Source organism: Mirounga angustirostris, unplaced genomic scaffold (genome assembly GCF_029215605.1).
Source record: "Mirounga angustirostris isolate CCGP_5_RB_7025 unplaced genomic scaffold, mMirAng1.0.hap1 SCAF_5, whole genome shotgun sequence".
Taxonomy (NCBI): Eukaryota; Metazoa; Chordata; class Mammalia; order Carnivora; family Phocidae; genus Mirounga; species Mirounga angustirostris.
Genome location: NW_026991713.1, coordinates 153,767,485 through 153,787,737, shown reverse-complemented (window position 1 = coordinate 153,787,737; position 20,253 = coordinate 153,767,485). Strand labels below are relative to the sequence as shown.

Here is a 20,253-nt window from a genome sequence, read left to right as displayed (position 1 = left end):
GGGGTGGTATGTTGACCAACCTTTACACTGAGGACAATTGTGCATGTAGAGCAAAGGTTAAAATCTAATGTAGTACCCTCCTAGAGTTGCTTTGTTTGTCCCTTCTGGTTAATTTGGTTAGAGGTCAATCAGTAGAGGGTGTTTGAGATTCCTTGGAAGGGAAATTATACTGAAGTCAAATCTTTACTATGTTTGCTAAAGATGTTATTAAAAAACAAAGTTTACAATCTTTAAAATTTTGGGTTAGAGCATGCTCAGTGATTTTAAATATAGATGCAGAGTTAGAGGAAACATGGTCCATAAAACCAGCCTTACTTCTGATACCGGTTCCAAGTTCAGGGGTCCCCAAGGCTACTCTTAGGTTGCATAAGGACTTACTGAACTCATTGAAAGCTGTTCTACTCATGGTTACAGTTTATTACAACTAAAAGATTCAGATTAAAATCAGCTACTGGTGAAGGCCCATACAGCAGAGTCCAGAAAGGTTTTGAATGCAGAGCTTCCAATTGTCCTTTCCTTGTGAAGTCATGAACACAGTATTACTCTTCTGGTGTTGATGTGTGACACACAGTACGCATGGAGTATTACCCACCATGGAAGCTCACCCAGGTATTGTTGTCTAGAGTTTTTTATTGGGACTCCATGATTGACTGCCTACATGCATAAACTTAGTTTCCAGCCCTTCTGGAGGTTGAGCTGGTCCTTGGGACTCAAAGCCCCTTCACCCTTGTAAATCACGGTGTTACACTTTCTGGTGTGGCCCAAAGCCTCCAGGTGAACAAGGGCACTTTTATTAGGCATGACATTCTAAGACTTTAGAGATTACCTTTCAGAAGCCAAGGGCAAAGGCCAGACAGACCTCCTTTGGTCTTGGTGAAATTATTTACAGTTTTACAAAAATAGTTAAATATGTTTTCATATTTTGAGTCTACATTGCTATTTAGTTGAGTTTGATTAGTGATGGAAAATTGGTAAGAGAACCCATAAATAATTAAGATTTGGTATTATGTACACTTAGTACTTAAGTAGCTAGTGAAGTTTCATCAAATTATATTAACTTGATATTTCAGTGCTGCAAAACCGATGTAAACTCATAATTTTGGCATGATGGTTCAGTTCTGTTTTACTAAATTTGAACTCACTATTTTCTCTTGCGGGAAGAGTTTCAAATAGTGAAGTCCATGAGCCTCCCAAATGAATTTTTTGGCCATAGATTCATATTTTATAGCATAGTTTCACCTTTTCATCTGTTCCTCATGAAACATGTCTGAATCCAGGTGAGTAACAGGCATCATAGGGATAACCTTGAATTTATTTCTAAAAGATAAATCATTTTCAAGTGGTATTAACTGTTAGTAATGAAAAACTCACAGCATATTCTACAACTACTTTATGACAGTGACACTATTTTTGCCCACCATTGCTTTCGAGAATAAATGCATTCCCACCTCATTGGCTTAAGTGCAAATCTCATTTCCTGGTTGATATCCATTACAAATTAGATCTCACCGTGTGAGAGCAAAAACCCTTAATAAGCCTAGTTAAAAACAACTTGAAGCAATATGATGCTTATTCCAGTGACACCACTAGGTGTGGTGTTTGCATCAAGTCATTTTGGGGTGCTTTATGGAAATGCTTCCTGATAGGGAATTCCCTGACTTCATACTTCCAGAGTGGTGCTTTTTTTGTTATTGTTGTTTTTGCTTTTTAGTGCTTACAAGAACTGGACGAGACCACATGTAGCCAGGAGATACTATATCCCCTTGCACATGGTGGATTGTTGATGTGAGGTCTGAGGATTTGAGTCATTCAAAATAAGTGACCTCTCAGATTTATTACATTTTCTGTATACTGAGAATAGGTAACTAAATGAGCGGTAACTATATTTGCATGTGGTTTGTATGTTATAGTTAACATTTAAATTCTCTTATGTACTAAAAAGTTTTTTTGGTTTGCCACCTTAAGCCTCTCGGCACAGAGTGGCTTTCCATTTCAATTTTTACTTCAGCATATGAACCCTAGAAGGCCATAGTACAACTAAAAGCACCTAACCCATGAATGATATTTGCTTCGTGTTTGAACAACAAATGTTTTAACCCACTGTCTTCACTAATATTGTAACTACTGTCTTACAGATTGACTTGATGCAAAACATCACAAAGGCTCCATATTATACAGTATGCGATTTTTGAGGTATGAGCTTTAGAAACTTACCTCTCATGTGGCATGTACATCAGGCTTTAACTTCACTTTAATCATTTGGGGGAAATTTAGGCATTTCTCTTTTTTCTCTCTCTCTCCGTAATATTTTTAGAGTATTAAAGGGGCTGTGGAGGTATTTTTGATCCTTGCTAGTATGATTCTTAGTTTTAACAGATACATTTTTTCTTATCACTAAACAGACACTACTTTCTGGCAGATGATAGCTTTTCCAGCCCTTATAACTGGCTTAACATTTATACCTGCCTCTTTGAATTCAAATCTGTATTTTGTGCCTTTGACTGCCTCATTTTAAGTGCTCATTTCTGTTCGTTAACAGTTTTCTATTTATTGGACTTGGTGGTGGTGGTGGTGCTAACAGCCTGGTACTGACTTTTTGAGACCTAAGCAATCTTGATATTAAAAAAAAAATCAAGATTTCATATAAATGCTGAACCATTTTGTGCTTTTGGATTCAGACTACCTATAACTTGAATTCTGGTTGGAAATGTTTTGATCAGTTTATTTTAAAAGAACGTGGCAACCAGTGAGTTTTTAAACAGTTCTGAGATAGTAGTTCTAACCCTAGTGATTTTGTTGTTGTTGTTACATTTCTGAAAACCCAAACTCGGGGGGGAGGTGGAACCTGGTGTTCATAACTCATGGGATTTTAAAACCTATATTTCTAATAAATTGGGAAGTTGTTCCCATTCTTTTTTTCCAGTTTAGTTTGAAATCAAATGCTTTGTAGGTAGAAATGGATTTATTGATAGGAGATTGCTTAATTTCTTCATTGAAGAACTTAAAATCAACTGCTATGTATTGGGTTTGAAAACTTGTTTTGGTTGTATTCCTGTGCTGTTGAACTGCTTATATATTATTTGTCTGTTAGACTGGAAATCTTGAGTTTAGTATTATGGTCTTAATAACTTTTTTTTTTTTTTAAGATTTGTTTATTTGAGAGAGAGAGAGAACACTGGGAGGAGGGGCAGAGGGAGAGGGAATCTTAAGAAGACTCTGCTGAGTGTAGAGCCCTATGTGGAGCTTTATCTCACAACTCTGAGGTCATGACCTGAGCTGAAACCAAGAGTCGGAAGCTTAACCGATTGCACCATCTGGGTGCCCCAGGGTCTTAACTAACTTTGAGCATATACCCTGTAAGCTAAGTATTTAAGAATTTAGTATCTCATTGAAGCCTCACAACAACTTTACAGGTGAGATAGGTATTATCCCCATTTTATGCAAGAAACAACTGAGGCTTGGAGATTAAGTACCTTGTGGAAAGTCCCACTTACCTTTTCCGTGTTGGAGTTGGGATTTGAGCCCAAATCATTTTTTAACCCATATTCTCTGCTGCCTTACATTTACTGCTATGTCCCCAGAAAAATGATACAAATACTTACCTCTTAGTAGTAAAGGTAGTATATGTGATATATAAACATAATTTAAACAGGAAATTCAGACATTTTAAATATTGGTAGATTTTTGTTATCTTGTATCCGTTCATTTGCTAGCAGCTTACTTATCCAGGTTGTGTTAGGCGTCATACATACAGCCAAGTTCAAAATCTGTCAGAAAAGCTCTTAAGCTCTCTTTTCTTTTTCATTTCCCATCCAGAAATTTGTTACGTTATGGTTTATTGTAGGTGCACATTTAATGTGCTATTTTTAAAAACATGGGAGATGCCATTACATTTGTTTTAAAAAGCTCTCATGCACCATTTAGTGTTAATGGTACTTAAATGCTTACAGATTAATATGCTTAGAAAAAAATTTTCTTTTTTCTTGAAATTCCATAGATTATATTTTTTCATCTATTGGAAGTACTGAGCTTTGTTTTTTTTTTTTTTTTTAAGATTTTATTTATTTATTTGACACAGAGAGAGACAGTGAGAGAGGGAACACAAGAAGGGGGAGCGGGAGAGGGAGAAGCAGGCTTTCCGCTGAACAGGGAGCCCAATGTGGGGCTCGATCCCAGGACCCTGGGATCATGACCTGAGCCAAAGGCAGACGCTTAATGACTGAGCCACCCAGGTGCCCATTATACTGAGCTTTGTTGACAAGTGAACCCTGGATGTTTGAAGAAGATACTCCATTACGGAGCCTTAGTTATTTTAATACGCTAGGGTCACGGAATTTTATCAAGTTTCCAATTGAGAGCCTTTAGGAATAATTTAGATTTGTGCCATTTACCCAAGTTTAATTGGACCTGTTGTTTGCATTCCATATTAACAGTGGTTTCAGTAAGTATAGATCAGGTTGTCTGACTGAGCTTATGCTAAGTTCCATGTTTAGTATTTTTGTGGGTGGGGGCAAAGAAAAAATGATAAATTGAAATATATAAACAAACACTGAATTCATTTTTATATAAGAGGGAGGAGCCACAAGGGTTGAGGAATAGGCTAGTTTCTGCTTTTGCTAGTGTCCTCAAGTTTCCCAAATAATTGTGGGTTCAGTAGGTGTTTTTAGTACATATCATAAAAGTGATTTTTTTAAGAAAGTTGTTCCTCTCAGAAGTAGTATCGATAGGACAGGAGCTTTTTTCTTGGTATTTTTCATATGGTGTTATAGTGTTGTCTTATTTCTTGATGCTTTATGTTTGATGGTTGGAAGAATGAGGCTCATGAGCAATTATGAAACTCAGCTCCTGGTTGTACTGATGAGGACATTGAGGCATAGAACTGATCCTTAGATAAGGATAATTACCTTGGGGCTGTACCACTTGTTTATTAATGGCCAAGTATCACGGATTATTCTACACACTACTTGACTTTTAAGTAGATGATGGACTGCAACCTTCAAATTCAGCTTTATTGGATTCCTGATATTTTTATTTTTCTCACTTTTTATAATTTTGGTAGTGTCTATAGTTAAGGCATCTTCAGTGAAGTCTCCAGTACATTAAAATTATCTTACTTTCCAGCTAGTGTGTTTTTATATCCTTTGAGCTTGCTTTCAAATATCATTCTGTAATTTACTTTCCCACCAAATAATCCACCAAAAGTTAGGAATTCAGGTGAGAGAGAGAGAGAATATGCCACATTGCCCCTGCCTTATATATTGCCAGTGCTTTTTATTTTTATGACTGGGAAAACTGTAACTTTTCCACTGATTAACCTCTCCTGGGAGGAGAGCTGAGGAAGAATGATTCCTTTTATCAAATCATGTGAAGAGAATCCTGGACAAGGGTGACCAACTGTCTTATTTTGCCTTGGACTGAAGAGGGGGGTTCATGGACATGGGATTTCCATTGCTAAAATTGTTAACACTTGACCACAGCAGGATGAGTTGGTCACTCTAATCCTGGTAATTATCCGTATTTCTGAATGGGTCTGTAGAAGAGAAGGGGCTGAACGGCTAGCTTTTCACTCATTGACAATCCCTTCCCTGTTGAAAGACTTATTAGTAATTGGAGTGCTTATTTATAATAGTAATGATTTAAAAATTAGAGTGGCAGGAGAGGCTTGAATAAAAGATTTATGAGTTGGGCTGTGAAAATATTTGTTTAAAGTTTAATCTTATACTCTTCTCTCTTTACAGAACTGATAGTGCATCAGCCGACCCAGATACTTTAAAATATTCTTCATCCAGAGATCGGGGTGGGTCTTCTTCTTATGGACTGCAACCTTCAAATTCAGCTGTGGTGTCTCGGCAAAGGCACGATGATACCAGAGTCCACAGTGACATACAGAATGACGAAAAGGGTATATATGCTTCCTTTATTGTTAGAGGCATGTTTTTTGGGTTGTTTTTTAACCTACCAGCCTTTCCCTAGCTTTCTCTTTCCCTCTCTTTTTCTCCCCTCCTTCTCTCTTTCTCTTAATATGCTTAAAATATAAATATTAAATAAGTGCTGTTGTTGAAACTTCATAAGTTTACCCCTTCATTAAAAAATTTTTTAAATTTTTGTACATTATAATACACATAGGCAGTTTCCTTGCCACCCATAATATCACAAAGGCTGAAGTCTCCTGACTACTATCTCTCCTCTAGACTTTAAAAAAAAAATTTTTTTTTTAATAAATTTTATTTATTTATTTGACAGAGAGATAGAGAGCACAAGTAGGGAGAGGGAGAAGCAGGCTCCCCGCCGAGCAGGGAGCCCGATGCGGGGCTCGATCCCAGGATCCCGGGATCATGACCTGAGCCGAAGGCAGATGCTTAACGACTGAGCCAGCCAGGTGCCCCGACTTAAAAAAATTTTTAAGGTGCAAAATTTGACTTAATTTAGTTTACATTTCTTTCATCTGTGGATGGACAAAATGAAATCAAGATGATTTCAAAGCCGGGGCAGCACAAGGGAAGAGTAGGAGAAGCAAAGGCTGGTTGAGCTGTAGATGGGTAGTAAGATCCTGAACTGTCAGGAATTGATTGAGTAAAGCAAAGAACCCTATTAAAATATATAAATATCGTTTTTAGGTGGCTACAGTGTCAATGGAGGATCTGGGGAAAATACTTATGGTCGGAAGTCGTTGGGGCAAGAGCTGAGGGTTAACAATGTGACCAGCCCTGAGTTCACCAGTATTCAGCATGGCAGTCGTGCGTTAGCCATCAAAGACATGAGGAAATCACAGGGTAAGATTGGACAAGCTGGGGGCCAGTCACAAATGCCTCCACAAACACCTGTATCCTTTTCTCCCCCCGGATGCCGTATTTCTTTTCTTTTCTTTTTTTTTTTTTTAAGATTTTTTATTTTTTATTAGAGCACAAGCAGGGGAGCGGCAGGCAGAGGGAGAAGCAGGCTCCCCGCCAAGCAGGGACCCCGATGTGGCACACGATCCCATGGCCCTGGGATCATGACCTGAGTTGAAGGCAGATGCTTAACCGTCTGAGCCACCCAGGCACCCTGGATGCCGTATTTCTTACTAATGCTTTGCACACATGAGTTGGTTCGTTTACTTTGAGTTGAAAAACATGTACAGATGATAATTGTTTGCATTCTTTCTCCTGTAAACTGTTTCTTAGACTAAATCCTCACAGGAAAGGCTTTAATACTTTTTTACAGTATACTTTCTATAGAATTCTCCTAAAATTCGAAGACTAGATGAGATTTAAAGAAACTATATTTCTGGTCAGAGTGGATAATGAATGTCTGGTGTGTGGTGGACTCTCCCTGCAGCAGGTCCTTGAACTCTAGGGTCTGTAGGGGCTATGGGTATAAATGGGAGTGGGTGCTTTTCTAGAGTTAAGTATGCTGATACCACCTTCTGCCTTATAACACAGCCTCACTGTATAGGTAAAATGCCTTGAATGTCAGGTGATCATTAGTTTTCTAAAAGAGAAATTTATTTTGTTGGTAAAGCTAAGTATGAAATCAGGATTTCTGATTTATATACTTTGTTGGATATAGTCACTCTTTGGACATTTAGTTTATGACCGTTTGCTTCCACGGGTGTGTGTATACGTATGTCTTGTGTGTATCTTAGTGAATATCTTTGTGCATATAGCTGCTTTTTTTTTTTTTTTTTTTGCATATGGCTTTTAAAAAATGAATTCTTTTGGATAAATTTTCAGAAGTGGACCCACTAGTCAGAGGCTATGCTGTTTGTTAAGAGTGTTTGAAGCCCTTGACTTGGTACGATAGAAGCTAGAAAGTGAGTCCAAAGATAATTGAGTCCAGTTCTTTCTCCTCTGAGGCTCAGAGTTAAGTAGTTTGCTAGTGGCAGAATTGTAAATAGAGCCTAGATTTCCTGGCTTGTAACCTAATGACATTTTCAGTGTCCATCTTTACTGAAATACTCAATGGGCTAGGGATTAAAAAGAGAATCATTTTCCTTCTTTCAGATGTTGTAATTTCTTTTAGTAATTTTTTTCCATGCCTTAGAAATGAAACTATTAGACTCTTTAATGTGGTTTGTTTTTACTGTATATGGGTTAATCATTAAATAGCACACCTGAAAATATAAAAAGAAAAATTTAGTACTTAAATGTATTTTTATTGGCAATTGTTTGAGCATTCTTGTTTGTTCTTGTCATTAAAAAATAAAGGGCAGAACAGTTCTGGTTTGGCACTTCCCTAGTGGCATCATGCCTTGTACATGGTTGGTGGTAATTAGACATTTGTTGAACTGAATGTTTGATTGCAGTTCACAAAAACTTTGTCTTAGGAAAATAATGATAATGTGAACAAGAGACTTCCCTCCACTGGATACCACATGCCCTCACTGGATACCAAGTGAGAATTAGAAGCATATAGCCTCTTTTCTGCCTGGTTGAGACTTTATCCCTAACCTGTAGACATTTCTTACCTGTACTCATGCTCTTTACCTGGATGTTGAAAAGATTATGGAACAAATCTGAAGAAAGTAATTTCTAAGCCGTCTTTTTTCTCTCAACTGGTCCTCTGGAATGAGGTCTTTGCTTAGGTCTATCTTTTTTGAGGGTCTGCTTTGTGCCTAGCAGTCTGCTGGAATTTGGCTTCTAGTGACAAAAAGTGTACTGGGACCTGCATTCAGTTGAAGTTTTATTGTTTAGTGGACTGTGATTTTTGATGTACTTTAAAATATTTGGGCTGTAAAGTTTCTTTGTTTATACTCAATGCATAACATGTTTATTTTCACAGAGCGATCGATGTCTTACTCTGATGAGTCTCGACTGTCCAATCTTCTTCGGAGGATCACCCGGGAAGACGACAGAGACCGAAGACTGGCTACTGTAAAGCAGTTGAAAGAATTTATTCAGCAACCAGAAAATAAGTTGGTGAGTACAGTATGGAAGTGTTGATAACTTTCGTGTTTCCATAATAAAGGTAGATGATGCTATCGGGAGTGGTTTAAGAAGGGAAGAGTTTTGCCTCTTAGGAAAAATGACAGGGATTCCTTATTCTAGGTTAATTTGACCTATATTATAATGATTGAGAACTTGATGACCCTGATGTGTAATTTATCTGCCATTGATGGATCCACACTGGTGTCTTCTACAGTAAAGTGCTTTTAACCTTTAATACATTTATTCTGTTGTCCTCAGAATTTTATTTTCTGTATGCCAGGACAGACTATGTCTTTGTTTTTCATATGTGAAATTGGGATTGGGGTGTATGTATTTTGTTCACAGGTAGGTGTGGTCTGGTGGCCAGGGCTAACTAAATGGAAAAATCCTTTAAAGAAAAAAGTTCGGGAGCAGTTACAAATTTCTGTCCAGTCTGAGTAATTCTCCTAATGTGAAATTAAGAACTTGATATAGAGCAGGAAAAAATCAATGAGAATGGTATGGTGAGTCAAATAATATTTGGTTCAAAGCAAGTTTTCTACCTCCCCCCATTTTATTATGAAAAAATTAAAATATATAGCAAATGAAATTTTTGAAAACATTTCAAAATATATATAGATACTGAATATCATATGTCTGCCATCTAAATTCTGTCATTAACATTTTATCATGTTGCTTTGTCATGTATCTCTTTACCTCTTCATCAGTCCATCTCTTAATGCATTTCAGAGTAAATAAGCTTTTTGAGTTTATGTTTTTCTTTTTTTCTTTTTTTTTTTTTAAGATTTTATTTATTTATTTGACAGAGAGAGACACAGTGAGAGAGGGAATACAAGCAGGGGGAATGGGAGAGGGAGAAGCAGGCTTCCCGCAGACCAGGGAGCCCGATGTGGGGCTCGATCCCCGGACCCTGGGATCATGACCTGAGCCAAAGGCAGACGCTTAACGACTGAGCCACCCAGGCGCCCGAGTTTATGTTTTTCATTGATGATCATGGCAGTACATAGGAATGGATAAATTTCTTTCAGAATCTGAAAGGAAACTTGTAATATTCCTGATACATACTAACTGCGGACTGGGAATAATAAGAAAAGGAAGGTGTGCTGTTTGATTAGAATTAGAAGGGGAACGCAAGTAAAAAGTACACAATGTTATTGAAAGTATAGGAATTTGAAGTTTTTATACATGTGGTTTTTTTTTTAAGGTACTAGTTAAACAATTGGATAATATCTTGGCTGCTGTACATGATGTGCTTAATGAAAGGTAAGTAACCAATGGGTAATTTTAAGACTTTAAATATATTTTTAGAAATTATTAAAAAATATGCAAGAAGATAAACCCATTGGTGGCTTCATTTATGAATATCTACTTAATGTTTTACTGGATTCTCCTGCCATCTTTATCTATGTTAAAGTATTTATATGTTAATTACCATTGACTACAAATGGAATCCACTTGAAAGGAAATGCCTTTTTTTCTTTCTTTCTTTCTTTTTTTTTTTTTCCTAATTTGTCAACATGACTGAGTAATTGAGCACTGACTTGTGGAATGCCATAAACTCTTAATGCAGGCATGAATGAATGCGATTAACTTTTGTAAACTAGAGAATTTTGAAACTGCTTAGAGAATAGAGGTGAAAGGGAGCTTCCTTCTTTGGGCAACAGTGGATTCAGACCACCTGCTCTACGAGGCTACTGGGGTTCTCCACAAAGGTGTGCAGTCTGTTCTTCGTATGGGGATTCCCAAAGAATTGCAGTGTTGGAAAGCACCAAAAACTCATCTCAGCAGGTCACGAACCTTACTGCTTTTTGATGGTTTCATTTTATATAGTTAGTTATTAATATACTTAAATCAGTGCTGTTATCCTGTTAAGTTTGTTGTGCTTTAACTAGTACCATTTCCTGTTTTATAGTCCTTACCTACTGAACACTACATCATATGTAGTTATTTGTAGTGTGTTTTATCTGATCCTTGTTGCTGCCCGTTTCTGTGGATTATTTAATGTAGCTTGAGATGGAATTTGAAGCCTGATTTTTAGTATTTCTGGGCCTTCCCTTACTGTTTGTGAATAATTGATTCTGTAAAAGAAAAGCTAATGTGTCTAACAAAGGTACTTTTGGGCACTGTGGGATAGAGAGAGTAAAGAGCATATTTAAAGATAAAATTTCAATCTTTTATGTAGTTCGAATAGAAAATTAAAAAAAATCATTGAAGACATTCTTTTGTAAAATGTGTCATTCTTGTCATCTTTGAAAGCTTAAACCTTTCGTGTGTTTTATTTTGTTTGCATTGAAATAAACACAGTAGCAAATTGCTTCAGGAGTTGAGACAGGAGGGAGCTTGCTGTCTTGGCCTTCTTTGTGCTTCTCTGAGCTATGAGGCTGAGAAGATCTTCAAATGGATTTTTAGCAAATTTAGCTCATCTGCAAAAGATGAAGTTAAACTCCTCTACTTATGTGCCACCTACAAAGCATTAGAGACTGTAGGAGAAAAGAAAGCCTTTTCATCTGTAATGCAGGTAAGAATGAGGGGGGAAATTGATGCATTTGGGAAGAAAATTATCCTTAACAATTTTCTAGTAATGTTTTTGGAGAGGAACTTGGAGAAAGGAAACTTAGTATAGGGGTTATCTACTGATAGTAAATATGATATAAATAACATTTCTGAGTTTTAGTTAAAGGATACAAATTAAAAGGTAGATTTAAAATAAGTTAGATTTTTCTTTTGTCTTTTTGCTTTTTTGAAGCTTTCCTTTGAATTTTGCTTAGTACTAGAATCATTTGCACATTTGAAAATAGGGACTCAGTGAGGAAAGCTGGATAGGAGGGGACTTGACTTTTCTGAGGGAGACAAAAACTGAACGACACAATTCATTCTAGGCCTTTTTAGGTTTGATAATACGTCCAAAATTCTTACTCCAAATGATACAAAATAATTTTGTGTAAATGAAAACCAGCCTTACTTAGCTTTATTTCACTTTTGTGTAAGTATATTAAAAGATCATTCTCAATTTAAGTTTGAGCAAAGTTACAAGCAGTTAAATTTTTGTTAAGTAGGTGTGAGAGAGCAGAGAGTGGGGTGAGGGGCAGAGGTAGAAGCAGACATAGAAGCAGACTCCCCGCTGAGCAGGGAGTCTGATGGTGGGACTTGATCCCAGGACTCCAAGTCTAACGTACTGAGCCACCCAGGTGCCCCAGATATCTTTTATTTATATGTGTTCTTTACAATTGATGATATGCTTTATTTTGCTTAAGTCACTTTAAATGATATAGTCTGTTTTTTAAAAATCCATTTTTCTTTGATTACAGAGGTTATGTGAAAAATTTTGGGAAAGATTCAGAAAATTATCCGTAACTAAGTATCATAACACCAAATTAGGCTTATTCTGCATATAGTTTTAATATTTTGAACATTTCTTCAAATATTTATTTTGAAAATTTTCAAATCCACAGGAGAATAAGTGGACCAGTATAATAAATACCCATATGTCCTTTATCTAGATTTGTCACTTATTAACATTTTGCTACACTTGTTTTATTTCTACACACATAGTTCAACTTTTTTGTTGAACTACTTAAAAAGAAATTACACACGTCATGACAGTTCACCCTATAATGCCTCAACATACATCCCCTAAAAATAAGGCTGTTCTCTTATATTAACAACAAAATTATTATACCTAAGAAAATTAATTTTATTACATAAGGCAGTCCATATTCAAACTTCTGCCCTTAAGATATCTTTTACAGCTTTTGTCTTACCTGATCCAGGATTCCCCCAAGACTTGTGTATAGTTTAGTGCTGTGCCTCTTTAATCGCTATTAATTAGAACAGTTCACACCTTTTTTGTCCCTCATCTTTGTGGAGTGTTCTACTTCCTGGGTTTGTCTGATTGCTATTTCCTGATTTTAAACCTTTTGGTCATGAATACTTCCTGGGTTCATTCTTACTGTTGCATCACACCAGCAGGCATATAACTTCAGTTTGTCTTCCTGTCAGGGATGAAGAGTTTGATCACTTGGTTGAGGTGATGCCCACCAGAATTTTTCTGTTGTGGAGGCTTATTTTTCTCCTTTTGTAATTAGTAATCTGGGCATGATACCTTGAGACCTTCTGAATATCCTGTTTTTTAGTTATAGTTCACTCAGTGATTTGGGCACCCATTCATATTCAGTACCTGTGTAGATTATAACATTGGCAAAATGTTAGGTACTTTTCCAGTTCTAGCATTTTTTCTGTAGTTACAACCTCATTCTTTTGTAAAGAAGAGCTTTACTTTTTAGGAAAAAATGGTTTCTAACAGCTACAAAATATTCTGTCAGTGGCATGCCATATATTTGTTTAAAAAATAGAGCTATAGGGGTGCCTGGGTGTCTCAGTCATTAAGGGTCTGCCTTCGGCTCAGGTCATGATCCCAGGGTCCTGGGATCGAGCCCCACATCATCGGGCTCTCTGCTCAGTGGGAAGCCTGCTTCTGCCTCTCCCACTCCCCCTGCTTGTGTTCCCATTCTCGCTGTGTCTCTCTCTGTCAAATAAATAAAATCTTAAAAAAAATAGATCTATAGATAGTGGTAACATAAGCCTGCATGTCTGTTATTCATGTGTTGGGGCCATGCTAATCTTTTCTAAATCATTCAAATTTGAAGCAAGTACTAATAACCTAAAGCATAAATTTTATAAAATTTGCTATAAATTTTGAATTGGAAAGTAATTGTGGTACTTTAAAGAAAAGTTTTCCAAGCACATCTTAATTTTTGTTCTTGAAATTTAATCAAGTCCATGGTATTAAAGAGAGCATTTAGGAATAATGTGAACAGACATTACTTAGGAATAATATTAAGAGACATTAAAGAAGAGGAAATAGTATTTATTTTCAGCCTGTTCATGGTGGAATGAAATGTTTTCAACTTATTTTTGAGTTAAAACTGCAGACTTTCTTTTCTTTGGTATCATAATCAATTTTAGATAAAATCACTTTTTTTAAAAAAGATTTTATTATTTGAGAGAGAGAGCACACGCTCGCACGAGAGGGGTGAAGGGCAGAGGAAGAAGCAGACTCCGTGCTGAGCAGGGAGCCCTACTCCAAGGCTCAATCCCAGGACCCCTGGGGTCATGACCTGAGCCAAAGATAAAGTCACTTTTAAATAATGAGCCCAACATGCTTGTTTTCTTCCTGTTTTGTTGAATATTCATGGTTTATAACTTTTATTTTTTAGCTTGTAATGACCAGCCTACAGTCCATTCTTGAAAATGTGGATACACCAGAATTACTTTGCAAATGTGTTAAGTGCATTCTTTTGGTGGCTCGATGTTACCCTCATATTTTCAGCACTAATTTTAGGGTGAGTTCCCTGACTCCCTCTGTTCATATGATGGGGAGAAGGATTGGTTGTTTGTCCAAGGACCTTGGGAATCAGAGAGAAAACAAAGCTTCTGCTTCTTGGAGTATAATCAGTGATGCTTGAGGGTCCAGGATAGAATGGTGCAGTAATATAGTTTTTATAAATACTATCTGTACTTTCTGACATTAATACCTCAAAATATTTAAAGAAAAAACATTTCCTCAAGGTCATAAAGTTCCATTATTCTATTGCCCTGCCCTCTCCCTTTCTAAGTTTGTATAATGTCAAATAGATAGAACACAGATGCTTTTTCTAGGATTTCTTAATCTGAAATGGTCCACAGGAGAAGTAGCAGTTAGACCTTAAAATGATTAGCCCTTTTCTCTTTGTCTCCACCCAGGATACAGTTGATATATTAGTTGGATGGCATATAGATCATACTCAGAAACCTTCGCTCACACAGCAGGTGTCTGGTAAGTTATTCAGCATATACCAGTCATTTAAATGTTATGGAAAGGAGCTCTGGTTCCTCAAAGTCCAGCATACTGTTTCTTGCATAATGCAAGAAAAATAATTGCTTCACAGGAATAATTTGGTTATTACATATTTTTTCTTTTTTTAAAGATTTTATTTATTTGTCTGAGAGACAGCACAGCAGGGGGAGCGGGAGGCAGAGGGAGAAGCAGACTCCCTGCTTAGCAAGGAGCTCGACGTGGGACTCGATCCCAGGACCCCGGGATCATAACCTGAGCTGAAGGCAGATGCTTAACTGACTGAGCCACCCAGGTGCCCCAGTAATTTGGTTATTATAAATGAACATTACTTGTTAGCAGAATATATCCTTTCAGAGGAAGACTGTGTACTCCGTAGTAGGTAGGGGAGAGTAAGTACAGATTGTAATGTTGCACCTGTGAGAAATTGACTTTTCACGAGTCATTTGTAGTGTGTGCTGGTGGCAGGAGACATTACAGTGGCAATACTCGAGTGTAGATTGAAAGATCCTGGATATTTGTGACTTGTTTTCCTGGTTATTAAAAAAAAAAAAACAGGGTACCTGGGTGGCTCAGATGGTTAAGTGTCTGCCTTCGGCTCAGGTCATGGTCCCAGGGCCCTGGGATCGAGTTCCGCATCGGACTCCCTGCTCCTTGGGGAGCCAGCTTCTCCCTCTGCTTCTCTCTCTCTCTCTCTCTGTCTCTCATGAATAAAGAAATAAAATCTTAAAAAAAAAAAAGTTTATGTATATCATACCTATGTATTTAAAAAAAATAAAATTGGGGCGCCTGGGTGGCTCAGTCTGTTAAGCGGCTGCCTTCGGCTCAGGTCATGATCCCAGGGTCCTGGGATCGAGCCCTGCATCGGGCTCCCTGCTCAGCGGGAAGCCTGCTTCTCCCTTTCCCACTCCCCCTGCTTGTATTCCCTCTCTCTCTTCTCTCTCTCTCTCTGTTGAATAAATAAATTTAAAAAAATAATAATAAAAAATAATTAAAAAAAATAAAATTAAAAAAAACAAATGGGGGCGCCTGGGTGGCTCAGTCGTTAAGCGGCTGCCTTTGGCTGAGGTCATGATCCCAGGGTCCTGGGATCGAGCCCCGCATCGGGCTCCCTGCTCGGCGGGAAGCCTGCTTCTCCCGCTCCTGCTCCTCCTGCTTGTGTTCCATCTCTCGCTGTGTCTCTGTCAAATAAATAAATAAAAATCTTTAAAAACAAACAAACAAAAAACCAAATGGATCAATTTGGGGAATTGTTTAAATGATAAATTTATTTCATTTTATTTTATTTTTTATTTAAGTGAATGACTAGCACGACTCATTTGGACATTTCAGCTTGTTTCAGGTGCTATAGTTTCTCTTAGCTTAATTGGCGCAGTGGACTTCTGAAAATAGGATATACCACACTGAGAGTGGTTCTGACCCGTTTCCACTGGAGAGATTAATGGACATCTTTGGTGGGTGGTTGGGGTTCTGGAGTAGAAAGCCAGGCTGGTGGCAGATTGTGGCATTTTAGTCTAAGTCTTGTGTATATTGACAATATGGATGTTAAATCTGGTAAAAAAATACGGGCTAAGAATCACATTTTAATTTTTGGAGACTGTTCATTTTTGCAGCATTAAAAGAGACTTTGGTTAATCATGATCAGCATGTTTAACAGTTAATAGTTCTAATTTTATGAAACAGCATTGTTTAAGGGTATGCAACTTGAAAACCAGATAACTTTTAAAACAAGTCTTTTAGATATATTTTTAATTTGGATTTTTTTGTTTTTTTCTACTCTTGAATTTTTTGATTCCTAGGGTGGTTGCAGAGTTTGGAGCCGTTTTGGGTAGCTGATCTTGCATTTTCTACCACTCTTCTTGGTCAGTTTTTAGAGGACATGGAGGCATATGCTGAGGTGAGTATGTAGAAAGTTATTTCCTAAAATTTCAGTTAAGAACAAACAAAAATCTTAAACAGTGCTACATTTATTTTATTTTATTTTTTTAATTTTATTTTTTTTAAAGATTTTATTTATTTGAGAGAGAGGGTGTGCACCAGGGGTGGGGAGGGACAAAGGGAGAGGGCGAAGCAGGCTCCCTGCTGAGCAGGAGCCTGATGTAGGGCTCGATCCCAGGACCCTGGGATCATGACCTGAGCCAAAGGCAGACACTTAACTGACTGAGCCACCCAGGTGCCCCTAACAGTGCTAGATTTATTTTAAAATAATTCAGACCACTTGACATTTAAATAGAAATTACAAGACCATTGCAATATTAAAAAAAATTTTTAGATGCTTTTTTTTAAAATAAAGCTTTTATTTATTTATTTGACACAGAGAGAGAGCAGGACAGCGAGAGAGGGAACACAAGCAGGGGGAGTTGGAGAGGGAGAAGCAGTCTTTCAGCTGAGCAGGGAGCCAGATATGGGGCTCGATCCCAGGACCCTGGGATCATGACCCGAGCCGAAGGCAGATGCTTGATGACTGACTGAGCCACCCAGGTGCCCTAGATGCTGTTTTTAAGTTACCAGCTGAATTATCAGAAAGACTGAAAGAAAAATAGCAGGCCTCATTTTGCAAAGCTTAAAATATTCCTGGTGGCTAGTAGTTTTCAGACATTTTCTATAGTTCATTTTTATTTTTTGATACCAAAAGCATATTAAAAGTAATGTAATTGATGTTGTATAAAAGCCCCTAAAGACTTTCCTTTTACATATAGTGGGGATCTTGGATCATGCTTTGCAGGAAAAGACTTGGCTCTAGCAAATTTTTGCAGCTATGCAAGTATAGTATGGCGACTTCAAGGGTGGTACTGAAGTCTCTGGTATTGGGTCTTGGCTTTCTTAGCTCACTGGTCATGACTTAAATTGGCCATGTCCTCTGAGAACTTCTTTGTGGTTCTTCCTTATTCAGGCCTACCGTGATTCTTGCTTGGTGTTTGAGGCTCCTATAATGTTTTAGCTTCATCTATGCTATTTCGAGCCTTTCAGAGAAGAGTGGAAGGAAAATTTTGCTTCTGCATATTTCTTTGCCTCCACACCTAGAATATCTTTTTTCCTAGCCCACCTTTAATGCTGATCTACCTCACTGAAGCTGCCCATTCTGGTTTGTAAAGACTCTCCTCCTTGGTGTCCATAAGATGAAATTCTCTTCTATTATTTTGGGTGCTTAAGTATATGTAGGTATATGTTGGTTCTAGTATCCCATTTTTTGCCAATCTTTTTTGAGTATATCTTATTTCCTTAACTAGATTTGTAAACCAGATTTTCTAATTTAACACTTCTCTCCCCCATTTGCCCTTTGTGTGCATAATGTTGGTGTGGGGGATTATTGAGTTGAGTGGCTCAAAGAATACCTGGAATAAGATTTTAGCAGAAACCAATTCAGGAATGGCAAAAGTTTCTGGCTCCATTTATACCTATATATAACAGAGCATATGTACTATTTATTTTTCCCCCACTACCTTTCTGAGTTGGTATGAGAAGTTTTTTGTTTTGTTTTAAGATTTTATTTATTTGACAGAGACACAGCGAGAGAGGGAACACAAGCAGGGGGGCGGGAGAGGGAGAAGCAGGCTTCCCGTTGAGCAGGGAGCCCGATGCGGGGCTCGATCCCAGGACCCTGGGATCATGACCTGAGCCGAAGGCAGTCGCCCAACCGACTGAGTTACCCAGGCGTCCCTGAGAAGTTATTTTCTTAATCTACTGAGGTTACTTTTGGCTTATTTAAGTATAGATTTGTTAATTAGTGAAGTATAATTTACTTTTACATTTAGATTCATGTTCCTTTCTCTAACAGATTACTTTTTTATTTTATTTTATTTTATTTTTTGGTGATGGGGGCCAGAGGTAGAGAGAGAGAGAATCTTAGGCTCCATGCCCAGTGCGGAGCCTGATGCGGGGCTCGATCTCACAACCCTGAGATCATGACCTGAGCCAAAATCGAGAGTCAGACGCTTAACCAGTTGAGCCACCCAGGCACCTCTCATGTTTCTTTTCTGATAGGCTAAAATTCCTTTATTTGTAAAAACAAAGTTAATTGACTTAAAAATTGGGAGTTAGTTTGTTTGTTTTGAACAATGTGCTCCTTAAATAAGAGTGCTTTGATTGCACATCTAGGACCTCAGCCATGTGGCCTCTGGGGAGTCAGTGGATGAAGATGTTCCTCCTCCATCAGTGTCGCTACCCAAGCTGGCCGCGCTTCTCCGGGTGTTCAGTACTGTAGTGAGGAGCATTGGGGAACGCTTCAGCCCAATTCGGGGTCCTCCTATCACTGAGGCATATGTAACAGATGTAAGTGTCTTTAGGAGTTTTAAGTATCTTTCAAAAACAAAATTGTTGTGTATTGTAAATGCTTCTTTTTCTTTACCTAGTGAACTATGTTACTAACCCTTCATTTGTTTTGTATGTCTGTACATATGTGGCTACTTTAAATTGCCAGAAAAGTAGGGAATCCTATTATATCCCATCTCCTTTCTGTCCCCTCCCCTATATGAGAAAAAGGCTATACTGCATTTTAAAATGTGCATGAACTTTTTTCTCATGAGATCTTTCTTAGATTATTTTTTTATATCCTTTTAAAATCTTTAGAAGTAATATTTTAATTTTTGCTTTATAATTATTTAGTTTTTCAACATAATGAGAATAATGCACTGTAGAGAAAGCCTCAAAAAGTAATTTTTTCTGAGCATGACAGGATGAAACAACTTGATAGTCTGACATCCAAGATTATAAAGATACAAGAACTTAAATATTTAGTAGTCTGAGATCAGTTATAAGAGGCAGCACGATTACCACACTTTAGCAGCCCCAAACATTAGCTGTACTCTGTTACAGTTCAGTGAGTGGCTCAGTGTATAGACATGAGAAATGAACCTGTCACTGTACTGTTCTTGAATAAGAAGGGAGAAACATGCGTGATACAGTCATAAAATATTAAATGATTAAAATTTTCTGTTAGGATAAAAGTCTAACTTTTATTTATTTCTGTTGAACACATTGCCAAATAAAATAGGATATTAGTTTTATATGAATTTTTGGTAGGTTAATTGTGTATTTGAACAGAAATGTCAGATCCTAAAGATAATTAAAGCCAGCATTTTGATATTTTAAACCTGAACAAGATGATTTAATGTCTTCATTTCATTTATTCCTTTCTAAAAGTTGGTGGTTTGGTGACTGTGTCAATGTTGAAATAAAGGCAATAAACTCAGATGTAAAACAAAAGGAAAGAAAATAATCATTTCCCAGGATAGTTACATATTTAATGTATTCTTGTATGAATGTCTTTTAGGCCTTCTTAACCTATAGGTTTAAAGCCTATATGTAGTGATTGTTGAAAATTACAGAAAGATATACTGTATTACTTTGTTTCTTAACTTATTTTTATTAGAAATTTAGTACATTAATACTGACTTGTAGTTTAGTGGGGTTTTTGGTTGGAAGTTACATGATTTTCATAATCGTCAAATAGGTACACTTTATGAATGAGACTTAACCTTTCCAAAGAGATCATCAGTACATGAACGTTCATAA

The 20,253-nt window shown here is 37.2% G+C and overlaps 1 protein-coding gene across 5 annotated transcripts in view; it reads left to right on the top strand.

The window, feature by feature from the left end:
* The window catches only part of SMG1 (SMG1 nonsense mediated mRNA decay associated PI3K related kinase), a 104,329-nt gene that overhangs the window by 23,685 nt on the left and 60,391 nt on the right, over positions 1–20,253 (top strand). For 3 of the 5 annotated variants that reach the window (XM_064592586.1, XM_064592585.1, XM_045875059.3), the window contains exons 2-10: positions 5,739–5,902; positions 6,618–6,773; positions 8,761–8,897; positions 10,111–10,169; positions 11,211–11,424; positions 14,123–14,248; positions 14,649–14,721; positions 16,539–16,636; positions 18,838–19,011. In XM_064592586.1, coding sequence (XP_064448656.1) covers positions 5,739–5,902; positions 6,618–6,773; positions 8,761–8,897; positions 10,111–10,169; positions 11,211–11,424; positions 14,123–14,248; positions 14,649–14,721; positions 16,539–16,636; positions 18,838–19,011 — 1,201 coding nt within the window. Of the gene's footprint in view, positions 1–2,135; positions 2,194–5,738; positions 5,903–6,617; positions 6,774–8,760; positions 8,898–10,110; positions 10,170–11,210; positions 11,425–14,122; positions 14,249–14,648; positions 14,722–16,538; positions 16,637–18,837; positions 19,012–20,253 lie in introns of all 5 variants that reach the window. The other 2 variants (XM_064592587.1, XM_045875061.3) reach the window with 1 other exon arrangement.